Source organism: Platalea leucorodia (genome assembly GCF_965183815.1).
Source record: "Platalea leucorodia genome assembly, chromosome: 7".
NCBI lineage: Eukaryota > Metazoa > Chordata > Aves > Pelecaniformes > Threskiornithidae > Platalea > Platalea leucorodia.
The window spans coordinates 47546444-47563659 of record NC_138829.1 but is presented as its reverse complement, the minus strand read 5'-3'; the positions used below and the strand labels follow the sequence as shown (position 1 = coordinate 47563659).

Genomic DNA, 17216 nt, shown 5'->3' with positions numbered 1-17216 from the left:
TCCCTGCCCCCGTTCCCCTGGAGAGGCGGCACCGCCCCGCGGCGGGAGGCACCGCCCGCTCGGCCCTCCCTCCCAAAATGGCGGCGAGGGCGGTTCCGGTTCCGGGTGGTGCGGGCAGGCCGGGATTGGGGAAGATGGCGGCGGCAGGAGCGTCCGGGCGGGGCGGGCTGGGTCGAGCGTGGGTCTTCTCCGGCTGGGCCCTGGGCCTGTGCTCGCTGCTGGCCTCGGGGACGCGGCCCGCCGCTGCCACCACCCACTGGGTGGTCACCGAGGACGGGAAGATCCAGCAGCAGGTGAGGGGCCCGGGGGGCGCGGGGAGCTGCCCAGCGCCGCCTGCCCCGGCCGTCGCGGCCCGCTGCGGCGGCAGGCGGAGCCCCTGCCCGCGTCGCCGTCCACCCGCAGCCCCGGCCTGCCCCGAGCTGCGCGGCGGGGGGACGGGGCCTGCTGGCCCGGTGCGAAGCCCTGCCGGTCCGAAAGCCGCTGCAGCCAGCCGGGCGGCGGTGGCGGGCGCTCCCGGCGGCCGCGGCACGGGGTCCTCCCGCGGCGAGCTGGCGTCGCTCGCGAAACGTAGCTGGAAGTCGCCGGCGCCCCGGGGTGGGGTGGCGGGGAGGAGCGGCCGGTGGGTCCGAGCGAGCCGAGGATAGACCTTAACTGGACCCGCGTTTCCAGCAGCGGCGGTTCGTGCTTACCTGCAGTCTCCCTGAACGCCCCCAGCTCTTTAGGCCGTGCTGCTGAGTAAGCGCGAAGCCGGGCTCCTGCTGGGGTCGCGAAAGCAGCAGGACCTCGACCCTCGCCCGCAAGGCGCGCCGCGACCTTCCCGTGGGGCGGGGGGCGCTCCCAGCGCCGGCGGCGGCCGCGCCGCCCTTCGCCGTGCGGCCGGTGCCGGCCCGGGCGCCCCGCCGCCTCCTTGGCCGCCGCTGGCGCAGCCCGAGTTCCGAATGAGTTTGCGATTTTCGCGTCCCCGCCGCCCCCGCCCCGGCTGCTTTCCGTCCTTTCTGGAAGCAGGAGAAGCCGTGCGGTGTCTGCTTGGTGCAGAAGCAGGCGCGTGCCCCGTTCTGCAGTAATTTTGTGGGTTTAGTCAAAGCACCTTATTTTGATACTGGGCTGTGCCTGACGTTCACTAAGCGGCTTTTTCTTACTTGCTTTGCTCCCTCTTTGTTGCAAGGACAACATCACCAGAAATCCACTTTTATGTCAGGTCTGTTTTGCTCTTAAGCAGAACTGCCAGGCTGGTTTCCCTCTGGAGTGGAGAGTTAATCGCTGTAGCAAGCAGTGTGGCCTTCCTCCCACAAAAAAGAGTGTGGAGAGATGAGTGTTTGTTAACATCGCCTTCCTTTTGTGAGAGTTTTTGGTGGGACCTCCTGTCAGAAAGCATTAGGTTCCTCAGACAGGTGGAACTGGCTTTCTCTGCAGGAAGCCCCTGCTCTCTTTATGGTTCTCAGGCACTTCAGCTGTCTGCGTGGATCCAGGCACTCTCTCACCCTAGTTAATCATAAATTAATGAATGACAACACTTCTAGTGCTATCTCACCTCCTTTTCCCACTTTCTGTAGTGGGAAAGTGGTGAGAGTATATGATAATGGTCTGAAAGTATCTGTGTGTGTATATTAATTGTATTTTATCAAATTTGGGTGTAGCGTTGATTTTTATTATTGCATGAAAAGCAGCTGTGACTTGAAAAAAACCTCATTAGCTAAAATGACCTGAAAATCTGTTTAGCTAAATTCAGCACTGATTTTAAGAAATGGCTTTTTACAATGTCAGTTAATTGATGGTACAGGTAGAAGCTTTCACTGTACCGCTGCTATGCAGTAAGCTACTCTGTTACAGTTACCAATGCTTTCTAAGCAGGGGCGTTCCCATGTTCCATGTGTAAAGTACTCAAAGTCTATAGCGGAGGTGATAAAATAGTATCTGTGGAATAACTTCTCTTATCTGTACGGTCAAAGCTAATCCATCCATTTCCAGCAAGGAAACTCAAATTATAAATATGGTATTACTTGGAATTTGGGAAGCCGGATTCTTCGGTAGCTGGGATACAGTGCTGTGAATTGTCCAGTGAGTTTTTTGTAATAAGATGTATTTCAGCATCTGTTACTGTCATCTCCCTGGCTCTTGTGAAAATGATACTTAAATTTGTGGTTATTGCCATCCCTGCAGAGCACCTCTGAGTTTCATTTATTCTACTTATTTGTATTTTGGGGAATGAGAAGAGTGGGCATTTTCTAGAGTGAACTTGAATGTTGTTTTAAATGCCAAAATATAATTGTGGTTCAATAGTTAGCAGCAAAACCAAGAGATGATCTCCATTGTCCAGCAATGTCACCCAGCTGAGGGGTGACCTCATCGCAGTCTACAACTTACTCAAGGGGGGCAGCAGAGGAGGAGGTCCTGATCTCTCTCTGGTGACCAGCAACAGGACACGAGGAAATGGAAGGAAGCTGCATCAGGGGAAGTTCAGGTTGGACATTACGAAAAGGTTCTTCACTGAGAGCGTGGTCGGTCACTGGAACAGGCTCCCCAGGGAAGTGGTCATGGCACCAAGCCTGTCAGAGTTCAAGGAGCATCCAGATGATGCTCTTAGTCATATGGTTTAATTTCAGGTAGTCCTACGAGGAGCAGGGAGTTTGGCTCAATGATCCTTATGGGTCCCTTCCAACTTGAGATATTCTGTGATTCATTGGCAATGGGATGCTTCATAATTGATATATCAATTCATTGGTAGAACCACAATATTCCAAAATATTTGAGCTATCCTTCTAATACCAAGGCCTAAGTAGTTATTAACAGGACAGAAGCCTAAAATTTCCCTGCAGAAGCATCTCTTTGCTTTAATTTTTCAGAATATTCTTCATTAAGTTGATATTTATCATGAGAACTTGTATTTTTACCAGTACACTTAGCCATTCAATCCTTCTCTCCACCTATTTTTACTTTGTGCATTTTTAGTGGGGCTTTTGTCCACGTTTGTCTCAAACTCTGGCTTTGCAGCTTCTTGTGGTTTTCTGCAGTGTCTGGCAGTTCAGCTTCTCAGTGTACGCAGAGCATTGCCTGTCATCTTATTGGCTTCTCTACTAGTTCTAATTAATCTACTCTTGTTTTGTAGAAAAGCATTGTCACATAAGGTTTTTCCATAGTTGTCTAGACTCCTCCTTTGAATGTCCAAGTATTGATCCATTGTGCTCGTTCTTGCTGCTTGCCCAGCAGCCCAAGTTTGAATTTTGAAGCACCTTACCAACTAGAAGACAGCTGTGTAGGTCAAGACTCGTGTTTGGAATAAGCTTCAGCTGCTGCTGGTTTGGATGCAATAAGGTAAATAGGGTTACAGAGTAATGCCTCTTGGCCCACAGCTCAAAGCAGGACCAACTGGGTCTGGTCGCTGAGGGCCCTGCCTGGCTAAATTTTGCATCCAGGGGTGGGGATTTGACAACCTTGCTGGGTGCCTGGTCCAGTGGTCTACTGCCTTCAGTGTGCAATTTTTTTCATCTTTCCTAATCAGGATTTCCCATGTAGCAACAGATGTATGATGCCTCTCACTGTCACACCTCAAGAAGAGTCTGGCTCCATCTTCTCTGTACCCTGTCTTTAGGAAGCTGAAAACAGCAGCAATCTCCCCCTGCAGCTGAGCCAGCCTGTTTCTCTTAGCTGCTCTGTGGGTTATGTGCTCCAGGCCCCTCACCACCTCGAATGAGCTTTGCTGGCCTTGAAACCGAGGACAGAAAGCTGAAGCAGGTGCATTCCCATGGGTCCCTGGTGGAGGGGGAGAATCACTCCCCTTGCCCTGCTGGCTCCAGCCTTGCTGCTGCAGCCCAGGATGCGGTTGACTGCCTCAGCTGCAAGGGCATGCTGCTGGCTCATCGACAACTTTTTCCCCACTAGGGCCCAAACATCTTTTTCTGCAAAGCTGTTTTCTGTTCAGCCTGAGCCTTTCCTGGTGCACGGGGCTGTTGCATCCCAGGCGCTGCGTTTGTGCTTGCCGTTGACTTCATGAGGTCCCTGTCAGCCTGTTTCTCCAGCTCTCTCTCTAACCACAGCCCTGCCCTGCACCATGGCCACCCCCATCCCACGTTTGCAGAGGACACTAAGCTTGCTGAGGTTCTTTTTTCCCCTGTTGTTAGTAAAGACATTAAACAGTGTTGGCCCTGGTATTGATCCCCAAGGGATGCTGCTGGTGACCAGGCACTGTTGGACTTTGCACTGCTGATCGCAACCCTATCCAGCACAGCAGTTTCTAACTGGAAGTGGCTAATACTGTCTGGTGGCTAAGAGTGGTGGCATTAATTAGCATTTATATTATTTAATTTTAGAAATACTAGTCTTCTCAGTCTGAAACACATTTTTAAAGATTGTCACCTTTTTACAGAAGGACAGGCATAATCTTCTCTTGGACTACCTCAGTTTATCTGAATGAAGCCCATATAAGTGATTAAGATGTGGGCAAAACTTAGGTGGTAGTAAGACCCAGGCATTTACCCTGCTAAATGAGCCACTAGCTGCGGATGTCCAGATAAGCACCAGTGACAAGTGACTTCCCTGCAGCTTTTAGTTTGCTGCTGTGAACCTTGTCTTCCTTGTTACCAAAGTGTGCTATGCATGAGGAGCTGAAAGCTGAAGTTGCAGATCCTGGCCCATATACAAAATATAGCCAGAATCTGTTTGAGGGAAGAAGGGTGAGAATATTTCATGTTATTGCCCTAAAATCCCTGCTAGTTATTTCTCCTTATAGTGCAGCAAGGATGTAAGCCTTTAATATGAGACTACATTCAAGTGAGATTGATTTTCCTGTGGCATAAGACCCTGACTGAGACTTGAGCTGGAGTTCTTAGTGGTATAACAACCTGGCAGGGGTGCCAAAATTAAGACAAAACGAACAATTTTCCATATATCAGCAAGGTCTCATCTAGTAAACAGGAGTGCTTGCTAAGTAGGCCCTGCTGTTCCAGTTTCTAGTGAGCGTTTCTGAATGATGAAACAAATTAATTCCCAGCAGTGCATGTAACATTTTGTTGTCTCGGTAAGCCATCAAGAGAAAAGCCATCAAGCTGTATCTGTTGCTCTAGTAGCCTGTTGTCAGGTCAGACACATTATTCCCTGGATCAGTTCATATTCTTCTTTTGGTCTGAGTCCACTTTCAAATGTGTGTTCCTGCAAAGTCAGGGACTGAGTAATCGTCTCTCTCTAATGAGATTATATCTGCTCAGTGCACCTGTTTATAAGCTTTCTCATTTCACAACTCACGGTATAAAGTTCAGGCTAATATATAACTGATTTTAGACAGTGCTTGCTGCCAGTAGGGAAAGTAGCCACTCTACAGAAATACTACTGTACTTCAAGAGAAGAGAGAAACTTGGCATAAAGAGAGGACAAACAAGTGACAGATTAAATGCAATGCAGGAAGCAGTTTCAGTAGTCATTCATGTCTTTACTGGTGGGGACCAGCTGCTATCGCCTCTCAGAGACCTGACGTATCAGAGCTGAGGTAGGGTCTTTCTAAAGATCCCTTGATGAAGGCGATTAAAGCCGAGCAAGCTGGCAGGGACTCAGAGGACTGCCTTTATGTGGACTACTATAAACGCTGAAAAAGTTAGTTCTGAGTAACTAAACTAAAAGAAGCAAAGAAACTTCCCAGGCAGATGGCCCAAAGCAGGACTGGGGAAGTGTTCCCAGGAGCAGAGAGCCTCTGGCAAGGAATCTGAGTTGACAAAATGTTGTTTTGTTTTTAATGCACTGTCATGTGTTTTGAAGTTTGTTAGAGATGATCTGGAGAAGAGAGTGAACGAGCAATGCTAGTTAGCCTGTTTGGGGCTAAGAAGACTAGCTGCCCAGTAAATGTGACATCTGAATTTCATGCAGTGCAGTAGAGTGCTTAATTCTGGTTTAGTACAAGTAAAGAGGGGAGGCATTACCTAACAGTTGTTCGTTTGGTTGTGGATTTGAATGCAAGTGTGCCTCAAGTTGTAGCAAGGCAGGAGCATTCATGGATGGCTTTAGAGTTGGTTAATGCATTACTGATGTCTATCGTCTGACTGCATGCATATGCTAAGAGGTTGAGATGAGAAAAGTGGTCCATATGCTCAAGACTATAGGAAAAGCAGCCATCCAAAACCAAGGAAAGCTGAAAATCTAGTGCAGCCAAATAAAAAGCTATTTGCTGCTTACAAAAGCATCTTCTGCAATATATTAAGCAGTCACTCAGTCCTATCTTGAAAATGACAGATGGATGTTTACTTTGCTCTTTCTCTAAAGGTTAGTTTGCTTGGCCATACGACCTCTTTCTTGACTGAATTTCTTATCCTTCCAAGTCTGTTGTGTGCTAAACAAAAAAAAATTTTTTTCATTCTTACTGAAGTGTGCAACACAGCACGCCTCCCCCAAAACAGTTGCCAGTGCCTCTTCATGAGTCTGTGCAGAGCGACCTAGGCTGGAGGTTGGTGTGAGTCACTGCAGTTCATTAGATGTTATCCAACCCCAGGGTGATGAGCTGAAGTGTGATGGTTTTGAAGCATAGGTCAGCTTATCCTCAGGAAAAGGGAAACTTGTATGGTTTTAAAACTTCTCTTTTGATTACCAGAAGACTGTGGGATTTAGGCCTTCCTCTAGTGTGAAAAATAATTTTTAAAAAACCCTTCATTTTAAATTTTCTGCCTTTTCATAAGTATATTTGAAAAGCTTGAACCTGAATGTTTTATGTAGTGAATGGCTGAGACACTTAACATCCTTGTCCCCGATAGGGTCCTGCTGACCTAGAACAGCGCTTCACCAGCGCTGCCTGCTCACAGGGGATTGCAGCCTCCGTCTTTCTGTATCACTGTGAAGGTCATGGCTAGATCCGAATTTGATAAAAATAGGCCGTGTGGTCGCCTATATGTGGAGTGCAGTGAGAAATGCAAATTTTTTTGTTCTTTGGGGCAGTGGTGGAGAAGTAGCTTTCACTGTTCTCAATAGTGAAAGATTTGCATCTGCAGTGGAGGAGCTAAGAGGCAGATCCGAAGGGCTGCTGACATACAGCTGTCGGTGCCCATGCCCCTCACTCCTGCCACAGTCTAGCAGGTAACCTTATGCCAGGTTTTGACTGCTGACAGCAAAGCTTTAATAGAAAAATATCTGGATTTAGCCCATCATAGTAATACACGCTGAGGTGGTTCAGTTTGTGAGTCCAGAAGGCCCCAGTGGTGGCTCTGACCGTGTGTAGGCGCCATGTCCTGCTCGTTCCCCCACTCCTGGTGTTTCCATACAGCCTTTGTCCTCTGGGCACAGGGTGGCTCCCAGGTCCCATTTCTCTTAGCATCCTTACACTTCAATTTCCTGGCCTCTCGTCCTGTTTTTGATCACGTTTAGAATAAGGGTAGAACAAACTGACAAGATGATATGAATCGACTGTTCAAAACTGATTATTCTGTGTTGAAAGCTGTGCTTGGTGCCTGGCATGCCTTCCTCATACTGTGAGCTTCACAGCAAAAACATAGCCTGGAAGTGGCCCAAGCTCGTGTTTGCATGAAGGCCCCATCGAAGCCCAAAAGAGCAAAGTCAGGGAAACTGTGAAATCCACTGTTATTTCATGTAGCTGAACTCTTCTTTTTTTTTTTTTTTTTTTTTCTTTTGTACATTTAAAGCTGAATTGCTACCTGTTACTAACCAATTAGGAAATGAGAACCATGGTATAAAATGCCTGCCCTAAAAATACATCACTGGATAAAGTAATTTCCCTTAAAGTTTAACCAGAAAAAACTAACAGATTGTCTGCTATTCATTTGCTGAAGAAATTACTGCTCAGGGTTAACTTTTTTTAGGTAGTGTGTAAGTCTAATTAGTATTTTTCTTTTTCTGTACTTTCAACATTAGAACACAATATTTTTAGGATTTGGCAGTGAGCAGGCAGCAGGAATCAGTCTGCATTTATGAAAACAAGTGCCTGTTCATTACAGATGTATATGAGTGATCTCTCCATCTCTTGTTTTGATTCAACTGAGTGTATGGCTGGCATCTGTTTTGCTACTGTAGAATATAAACAACCTTAGCTAGAATATACACGTTGGAAATTTGTTTTGTACCCTTAAGTGTGACCAACAACACATTGCAGACAAGTGGTGTTACAAATAAAGTCTTGTTTTCCTTTGATGTATTAGATATGTTATCTATCTAAGCTTTTAAATGGCTCAATACTTATTATAATAACTTGATTCAACATAATTTTTCTGTGTGAATTTTTCAGAGACATGCCTTGGAACAAGTATCTTCTGACACTCCCTGCTTATTATTTGGATAAGCCAAAGCATATATTTTCCAGTTTTGTAGCTTGTCTTGCACTGAAACCTATACAGATTTTTTTGCAGCTTTTTCAGAAATGCTGTAGTAGCATCGTGTTGGAGTGTAGAGTATCTCAGGACAGCAAAAATATACCAAAAGGCAAGCATCAGTTTTTAGATCCTTTGCTCCCACTTGAGACTGCAAGCAGTTCCAGCCTATTTGAGTGGGAATTGCCTTCATTTCGCAAGTACAGTAACAAAAGATCCACTTTCTGTAAAGCAAGCCTATAAAACAAGTAAGAGGAGTCCATTTTGCTGTACACCATCATTTGATGTAGTATCTTTTCCAGCTTCTTTCTGTCATAACCTGCCTTCTGCATGTAGTAGAATGCTTTTAGGACACGTAGAGTCACTAACAGCTGTTCTGATCTGGGTGTTCCTGTGCCTCAGTTAACAGTGGGATTTCCACAGTACTTTAAAAAAAGCCTTACCTAAAAATAGTTGACCGAGGCATTCATTGACCCTCATTTTAAAAATTTACTTCCTGGTGCGATATAACTGGATCGTGGGGAGAAATATACCAGAAGGTTTGGCAAAATGTACAAGTCTAATTATTCAGAGACTTTGATATATGCAGGTAACACAAGAGACTCTCTAAAACTTCAGGGTTTGATTCAACTCGGATGTCTTTTTTTTTTGTTACACAAATTCTGTGTGTTTCTTGCTGAATCAGGTTCTTGGTGTACTTTGTGACAGTGAATAAATTTGAACTGTGCTTTAAAAAGAAACTTTCACCTTTGGGCAAAGTTGAACAGAGAACACTTATTCTAAAAGTGGTTTACTGGCAGGCTTTCTGCAGTGTAGCTATAGTAGCCGTCAGTGCTGAAAAGCTTTCCTTGAACCTCTATTTTTTTCCGGTTTACTGTGTTTGAATTGAAGTCAGATTCTTGCATTTCAAGCACTTCATCTTGAATGTCACAGTTTCAGCACTTTGGAGGAAGAGTAAATGAATGTGGTGCTTTGCCATCAGCCTAATGCTTTGAGTTAAAAATGAGTAAGTTGGAACAAGCACCTATTCTGGCACAGGAGTCTCCACTCTCCTCACCATGAGGCTGTAGGTGCTCTGCCGGCTGACATCTGTTCCATTTCATCCCAGCAGAGTCTAGTGGGGAGCTGCTTGCATTTTGCAGAAGATGAGCTAAATCGCAGTGTCCATCTGGTTTTCATTCATCTGACTCCCCTAATCAGATGATGGGGCACAACAGACTTTGCATGAAGGGCTGAAGGATCTGTCGTATTAGCAGGCCACTGTCCTATATCGCATAAAAGCGAAGCTACCGTTTCTAATGCAGTTTTAGTTTATGCTAACATCCTCAGCTCCTGTCTTAAATGTGACAGGAAGCATCAAATGTGAAGTGGTTTTTAACACTGGGGGTGAGGGTGGTGTATCTGCAACTTTCTGTGCAGCAGGGAAGAGAGTGTAATGTGCTAAAGTGAGCCCAAGTCCTGCCTGGCAGTAGATTCAATCGTAAGGTAAAAAGAAGCATCTGAGGACACCTGGCTATTTGATTGCAGCTGTTACAGTATTAAGATAAAACATGACAGCTTTTGAAATAACGCCTGCCCTCTAATAAGGTTTTAACTGTTGAAGTCAGACCTATGTTCATTTCCAGAGCAAAGTTTTGTTCTGTTTTCTGTACTAGTTAATTGTTTAAAAACTGACATTAAATGCAGACACTGTGCCATGGACATCTTCAGCAGTGCTCAGAACAAATACAAACTTCTATTCATCCCAGTGGTCCCAGGACTGTGTTGTCAGCAACTGTGGTGAAGCTTAGTAAGACAGGGGCCACGTGCACCCTGTATTTCACAGCAGGAGGCTTTCAATACACAGTTATTTGCAAATACCTGAGCTGTCATAAAAGAGGGGAGCTATGGCTATGAGCTAGTAAGTACATACTGTTTGTACCATAAAATCATATGCAATTGTGGATATAACGTGCTCTTTCCTCAAAATGATCCCATACCGTTCATGTTGCTTACTGTTTTCTGTCTAAAGAAATATTTTCTGTAACAGATGCCATGAAGATGTATTTCAACTGTGCAAAGGCAACAGACATAAAGAAGAGAAAAATAAGTTGATATTTTATGCAGAACTTCTCTGGTGGAACCAGCCTCTTCTTGTTTTGTTTTAGATACTTTCTTGAAACTGGAGGCATTTCCACAACCAGATCAGTCTCTGGGTGACTATTAAATAGAGGCGGCAAGTGTCTATAAGAGAACAAGCATGACATGAGACTGAATGAAACCAGTATCTTCTAAAATCTACCTAGAGTATTTTTCTTGTGGGAAGGAAGGGGTCTAATCCAGAACAGTCTCCAGGTATCCATGAAATATGTTTTATTTGGACTACTGTATTTCTGACTACAGAATTATTTGACAGGTGAGTGAAGCTCTGAGGGCTTTTCCAAATCTTTGGGGTGTCTTGTTGTGTCTTTGAATTTTTCTAAGCAGCAGCCCATAGGAAAGTTCTGACATGTCTTATATATTTTGTTCAGGGTATAATTTTCTGGGTTTTGGCATATGGCTGCACTGGAAAGGAGGAAGATGCTAGGTGGCACTTGAGCATGAGCAGCAAGGACGGGGCAAAGTGTGAGCACCCAGGTGGTGAGCCCTGCAGGGCTCCGAGTGTGCGTTCTCCATTTCAGCACGTGCTGCTGCCTGCTTAACTTCACCACTGCTGCTACTGTTAACCTCTGCTGTGTCGATTATGGGGATATTATGTCTTTGTTTTCTACTTACTCACTGTGCTAAATTATTCATGAGGTGGCATTACTGCCCTGGATGGCAAATGCAGTATTGGTGCTCTTCACAGCTGAGTAGGTTAGCTTTGTCTTTTTCCAGCTGTAGAAACGGCTGGCACTGTAAAAGAAAACGTGTTTGATCTGGGGAGGGATGTTGTAAAAAGGTGGGTAATGAACCAGAAGTCTTGAAAGTATTGCTGGCTGGATCCGAGAGGAACAGGTTGCAGTTCGAGAGCCATGTGGCTGTCGCTACGGAGAGGGGGATGATGAAGTGCTCACCTGAGGCCAATTCAGATTAGCCTGCTGATCTGGCTGAAAACTAATTGTTTAATCTTTTAAGTTATTTTTCAGCTGTATTGGCTGACCTGTTTCTCAGTGGAGCTGTAAGATTACAGGTAGTAAGAAAAGGGAGTATTCGCCTACTTGACAGCAGGGTGATTTTTTTGGATCAATCTAAGCAGATTAGGAAATTGCACTTTGAATTCTATGAAATTCTTAAGTTTGAGCACCATCATCCTCCAAACTGATGCCTGTTGAAGGTGTTTTCCTCGTTCGCAGGCATGATATCATAAGATCTCTTCTGGTTTTCAATTAAGAATCTGTTTTCCTTTTTGTCATACAGCATTTTTTTATAGATCTGAATGCTTTTTACTTCCTCTGTTATCATTTTGTAATGCCTTAATACTATAAATGTATAAACTGAAGACTATAAGAACTGATATAGTATATTTGGCTCACTTTTACAAGCTGCCAAAAGTGCTCTGAATGCATTGGATGTGCTGGCTCAAGTTTCTTCTGCAAATCTTGCATGATTGTCCAGTGTAGCTGCTTAATTTTTCCATTAAAATTCTTTTTCTGAAATTATTGCACCTAAAATGGATTTTTATTTTTAGGAGCTAATAATAGTCTTTACTCTGCTAATTTCTTGCAGTGGAAGTCTTGAACTTTGAGTCAGAAATTATTAAATGTAAATAAATGTAAGGTTGGATTTACTACTAAAGTTTTGGGTTTAGAGCTTTTTGTTTACACACTGCATTGGTCTTAAATAACCTTGGCAGCCATTACCTCTTTAATAATATTAACTTTCTACTAGACTGAAGGGTTTTGCTATTACTAGAAAGTGCTCATTTGCTGGTGAGAAACAGGTCAGATCTGGAAGTGAAAATCTGAAGACTAAAGAAAAAATATCATGCATGCTGCTTAGGTTGAGATGATTTCCTGGTGGATTGACATAACTTTATGAATTAATTCAGTGACATTGCTGTTTGATTGTTGTTGTCACTTTGATTTCTGCTGCCAGGTAATAGTTGATAGGAATTTGGTACTTGTGTGCTTTTCTGTCAACCCGTGCACGCTGGATTGGTAACATACCACTCCAAATTCCCAAACACTAAATTCAGACCTGACTCTCATGAGACTGTTTTATCAAAAGTTAAAAACAGAAGCTGTCCCTGAATATCATTCTGTTTCTGAATGAATGATAAGCCAAGATCCTTCATCTTTAAGAATAAGGCTTTCTAAATGGTGATGCCTGCATAACTTTCTGCAAAAAATCTCTCCCCAGATGCAGTTTGTCACTGAAAGTGGAGCTGATAGTTGACTTCACTCTCAGTGACACTAATATCATGCAAGCAACCTTTAGATGTCAGAGGAACAGTGCTATTTTGGAATGGGCAATTAAATGCTTAAAACTTTCCCTTATTTTCTTTGCAAATTAATCTCTTTTGCTTGCACATACCACAGTAGTTTCTCTAGCAAATGAGGCATGAACTAGTGCTACATTCAGTGTGTAACTCTGGTTTTGTGTGCAACCAGTTCAAAGTGAGGTGGGGCCCATAGGAGGAAATATGAAATGTGACTGTAAGTAAAATGCTGTAGACTTTAATGCTTCAGCTAACAACATCGTTAATTTTTTTTAATATGGTGTTTTCTGTGCTTCTCTGGATCATTGCAGATGCTTGGTCACCCTTTATTGGCAACAGTTAAATCCATAATCTCCAAATTCATAGTGTAAAAATTAACTGGTGTCAGTAACACCTATTATTTTCTATTCATCTGGTGATACAAGAGAATTAATTTGCTAAGGCAGAAAATTAGTTACGTGTAAGTATCTGGACTGTATAGGTAGCCACCCGCCAAAATGGTCCATACTAAAAGAAGCCGTTCAGCTTTTGATTTGGAAAGGAATACTTAGCCAAATTTAGCCGAAACCACTCTTAGGTTTTGGGGGGGGCAGGATAAAAGGAACAAGTGTTTTCATCTTGAAGGATAGGATTCTTACTCAGTAGGGAGGTTTGCAAGGAATGTAGACTTCACAGTCAATAGTCCAAAGAAAGTAGATTTGAGCTTATCTGACTCACAGCCAAGAGAACATGGCCCAAGGCTTAGTCTGTTGACAGGACGCATTAAAATGACCAGGAAATTTGCTGCTGGAGATGCAGCACTGCAATAAGAGAGAGTCCCAGAAATGTGTCCAAGTTGTTTGGAAAGTTGACAAAAACTTATTTTAAAATCATGCTAATTAGGGGAATGTCTTACATGATGGACTGTTGAAATGTCTTGCAGGTGGATTCACCAATGAACTTGAGGAACCCACATGATTTGGTAATACTAATGAGACAAGAAACAACAGTTAACTACCTCAAAGAACTGGAGGTAAAGCATAACATTAAGTATTAATTTCTGAAAATAAAGATTTTTTTTTTTCACAGGGTTTTTAGTGATAGACTTAGATCGGGAACAGAGGTCATTATTGGCATAATACTGCTTCAGTGAAAGGATGAAGAATTCTTCAGATCTCAAGAATTTTGTGCCTCAAGTATGCTCAACTGATTATCATTGTCCCCAGTTACATCATTCCCTGTTGTTATCCATAAATACTAACATTTTTAAGTAAAGCCATTTAGGTACTGGATTCTGTTGCTGACTACTACATTCCAGAAGAATACAGAGCAGGTCACCCCTGCTTTTCTTCAAGCCCATTTATTATTGGAAAAAGGGTCTGAGAACACCCTTCTGAAAAGGGCTTTAATGAACTTCAAACGGATAACTTAAACTAAAGTTTAAATATAATATGGGCTGGACAAGCTAACAGTTCACAGCCTTTCTTCTGGCCATGCACTTTTTTCTCTTGTGCCAGCTTTGATTTTGTCAGATTAGCCTAACTAGCTAACTGGGAAGTTAGATGAGCACCAGAGGTAGTTTTAGGTGAATGGGAGAAGTGGAAGGGAGGAAAAAAAGCAGGGCTGCCCCTTGTGTGACTGTGTTCAGCCAGTCTTTCTCATCGAGGTATACTCATTTTTGCGGTAATGGACATTTTAGCTATGGATGGAACAATAGTTGTAAGCTTTTCAGGACATGGGTTGTGGGTTTGGAAATCACTAATGTACAATTTGTGACATACAAATGACTTTCAGCAGAAGTTACCTATTGTAAGATCTTGTACAAGTTGCTGCTACTGTATATATCTCTAGTATTGCATAGTAGTGTGTAATCAACTGTGTATGGCTTTAATTAAAAATGCAAATTTTCTTATTTCACATACACAAATCGTTATGATATTTAACAGGTTTTCAATTTGCAGATCTAGGTGAGAATTAAATACAGCTTACTGTGCTGGGACAGATCGTTAGTCCATCTGCTGCTCATAGTAATCAATACCTATGAGCTTTATGGGGTGAAAGGTAGCTCCTAAGGCACATCATAAGCTGATCTATAGAAATTAGTCTCAATTCTTGCATTAGCCTGCCACCTCAGTTGTACTTAGCACGCTGAATGATTAAGAAGTTCATTTTGTTTGCAGTCTCTAATATTATTTCCATGAGGACTTACAGTGGAGGAAAAGGGTCCAAATATGGTAAAGCTGACATACTGTTAACAACTGTTCTTTTTCTGAATGGCCTACCATGAATCTGGAATGCTATTAGCCCTCTTTTTAGGTACAGCAGGAGAAATAAGAGCCTATTCAAGTTGTATTATCTCTAATGAAAGTATTTATATTCCATCTAAATCAAAAAATGTCCTGCAGATGTTATAAAATATAGAGGAATATTCCCAAAATTTGAACAGTGTTTTAGATTTTCTTCAGGTGGACTTTGCTTTAAGGAAAAAGTTGACTGTTCAACTCCTAGCAACTATAGAGTTTGCTTTCATCAGTATACATTCTTCTGTTTCTTTTTTTTTTTTTTTTTTTTTTTTTTATTCCTACAGAAACAGTTAGTTGCTCAAAAGATTCATATAGAGGAAAATGAGGACAGAGACACAGGGCTGGAACAAAGGCATAATAAAGAGGATCCGGACTGCATTAAAGCAAAGGTGCCCTTGGGGGACCTAGATCTATACGATGGCACGTACATCACCTTAGAGAGCAAAGATATCCGGTAATAAGATGCTTTATATTTTAAGATTTTTACTGAATGAAAAAATAAACAAAACCTCTAAATGCAAGTAAAAAGAAAAATACTGTCACTGACTGTTCTTTAGATGACAGTTGTTTTATTTTGTGTTAGTGCGGAATAAAATTGAAACAACCTCTGCCACTAATTATGAAGGGGTACGACACAGAAATGCTGTCTCCCCCAAACTGTCCATGTTAGCCCTACCTTGAAACTACTTCTTCATTCTATTCCCAGGCTCCCAGTCAGTTCTACCACTGTAACTCTGTACTGATATGACCAGACATGTGAATTAAACTGAAGTGCATCATGTAGAAGGGGATTGAATTTGCTTGAGCGTGCTTTGGGTGTTTTGAGCTAGATACACTTCTTGTAGTGGGAACTGTCTTGACTTAAATTTGAATGAAATTCTGTTGATTACCATCATGTCCCTTGTTGATTACCAAGCTGTTGAACCTTCTGGTCATATTTCATCCCGTGTTTAGCAAGTAAAGGATGTGTGGACAGTCTGCTTGACATCCAGCTTCATTGGTAATTCATCTTCAGGGCTGACTGTTTTGTTTTTGTAGTTTTATGGTTTTTAACATAATCAGGTGAGTACTTGAAGTGGGAAAAGATGATTTTATCCTCAGATACCTTCATTTGGGCTTCTCACTTATACTTGGGGTTTGTTTGTTTGTTTCAGTTGAAGAGTCTTCTAATCTGCATGCATTGCCATTTGCCTGGCAGATAGATCATTAATCATAGTAGTGATACACTAGGTTGACACTGATACATTTTGGAGGCTATCCAAATCTTGATGTTTTCTCTAAAGCAGACGGAAATGTATTCACTTTATCCTATAGTGATGACATCCTGAGACAACTGGAATCTGGGAAGACATCAGAAATGGTCTAATGTGCTCAAACACAGGATTTTTGTTAATGGTCAAATCAGAATACTGTGTTCGTCAACTACAATACTGTCTCTTATGAACTTTAGCAGTATTTTAACCTGGAGTCTGCTGTGTTATGTTGTTATGTCCTCAGCCCTGAAGACTACATAGACACAAAGTCACCAGTACCTCCAGACCTGCAGCAGCCAGACTGTACAAAAGTTCTAGATCTTCCATACAGTATTCATGCTTTTCAGCACTTACGGGTAAGTGAGTAAATGCAATTATGTTTTTTTCCCCCATCAGGAACAGGAATAGAAAACTCTGACTGGCAGTTCTCAGTCAAGGTTGAAAGGTATTGAAGGTATCTTTCAAGACCATTTCAGACTTTTTAAACCACAGTTGTGCCCCGATTAAAGTACCTGCTTACAGGAAGACAGTTCCGTCAGATATAGAGATCTTGTTTCTCTTTTATTGTTTGCCTTATTTTAGAGGGCATTTTTAAGAAAATGGAGTATTTTGTTTCCATAACACGCCTTTCACTAGTAAAATGGTAGCTTTCATTGGAAATGCTTCTAACTTGTGAATTGTTTCAGCTGAAAATTGGAGAGTGCTGAACAGGGTCATTAAACTCTACAAAGATTCAGGGTCAGAAAATTGTTTGCAGGCTTGTCGGTAGCTCCTAACATACTTGACTGTCTCTTTTGTGTCTGAATGCCAAGCCCTAACCCAGATAATTGTCCTTTACTAGTACAAAGTTCATCTCCTTTAGAAAGGTTACAGTGGAAGTGTGGTGCAAAAATTGTTTTTGTCAGCAATATTATATGAGCAAATTTTCTAATGCAGATGCAGCTTTAGTGCTTATATCTTTATATTTATTTTATTACAAGTCTTTAAA

General features: G+C 42.7%; 1 protein-coding gene across 2 annotated transcripts in view; it reads left to right on the top strand.

Annotated features, from left to right (window-relative positions):
* Window positions 1-74: 74 nt before the first annotated feature.
* Window positions 75-17216, top strand: part of TTC17 (tetratricopeptide repeat domain 17) — a 60239-nt gene continuing 43097 nt past the window's right edge. Inside the window, exons 1-5 of one of the 2 annotated variants that reach the window (XM_082318244.1) lie at window positions 221-293; window positions 10442-10689; window positions 13616-13705; window positions 15260-15429; window positions 16473-16584. In XM_082318244.1, coding sequence (XP_082174370.1) covers window positions 13628-13705; window positions 15260-15429; window positions 16473-16584 — 360 coding nt within the window. In that variant the 5' untranslated portion in view covers window positions 221-293; window positions 10442-10689; window positions 13616-13627. Of the gene's footprint in view, window positions 294-10441; window positions 10690-13615; window positions 13706-15259; window positions 15430-16472; window positions 16585-17216 lie in introns of both variants that reach the window. The other variant, XM_082318245.1, reaches the window with a different exon arrangement.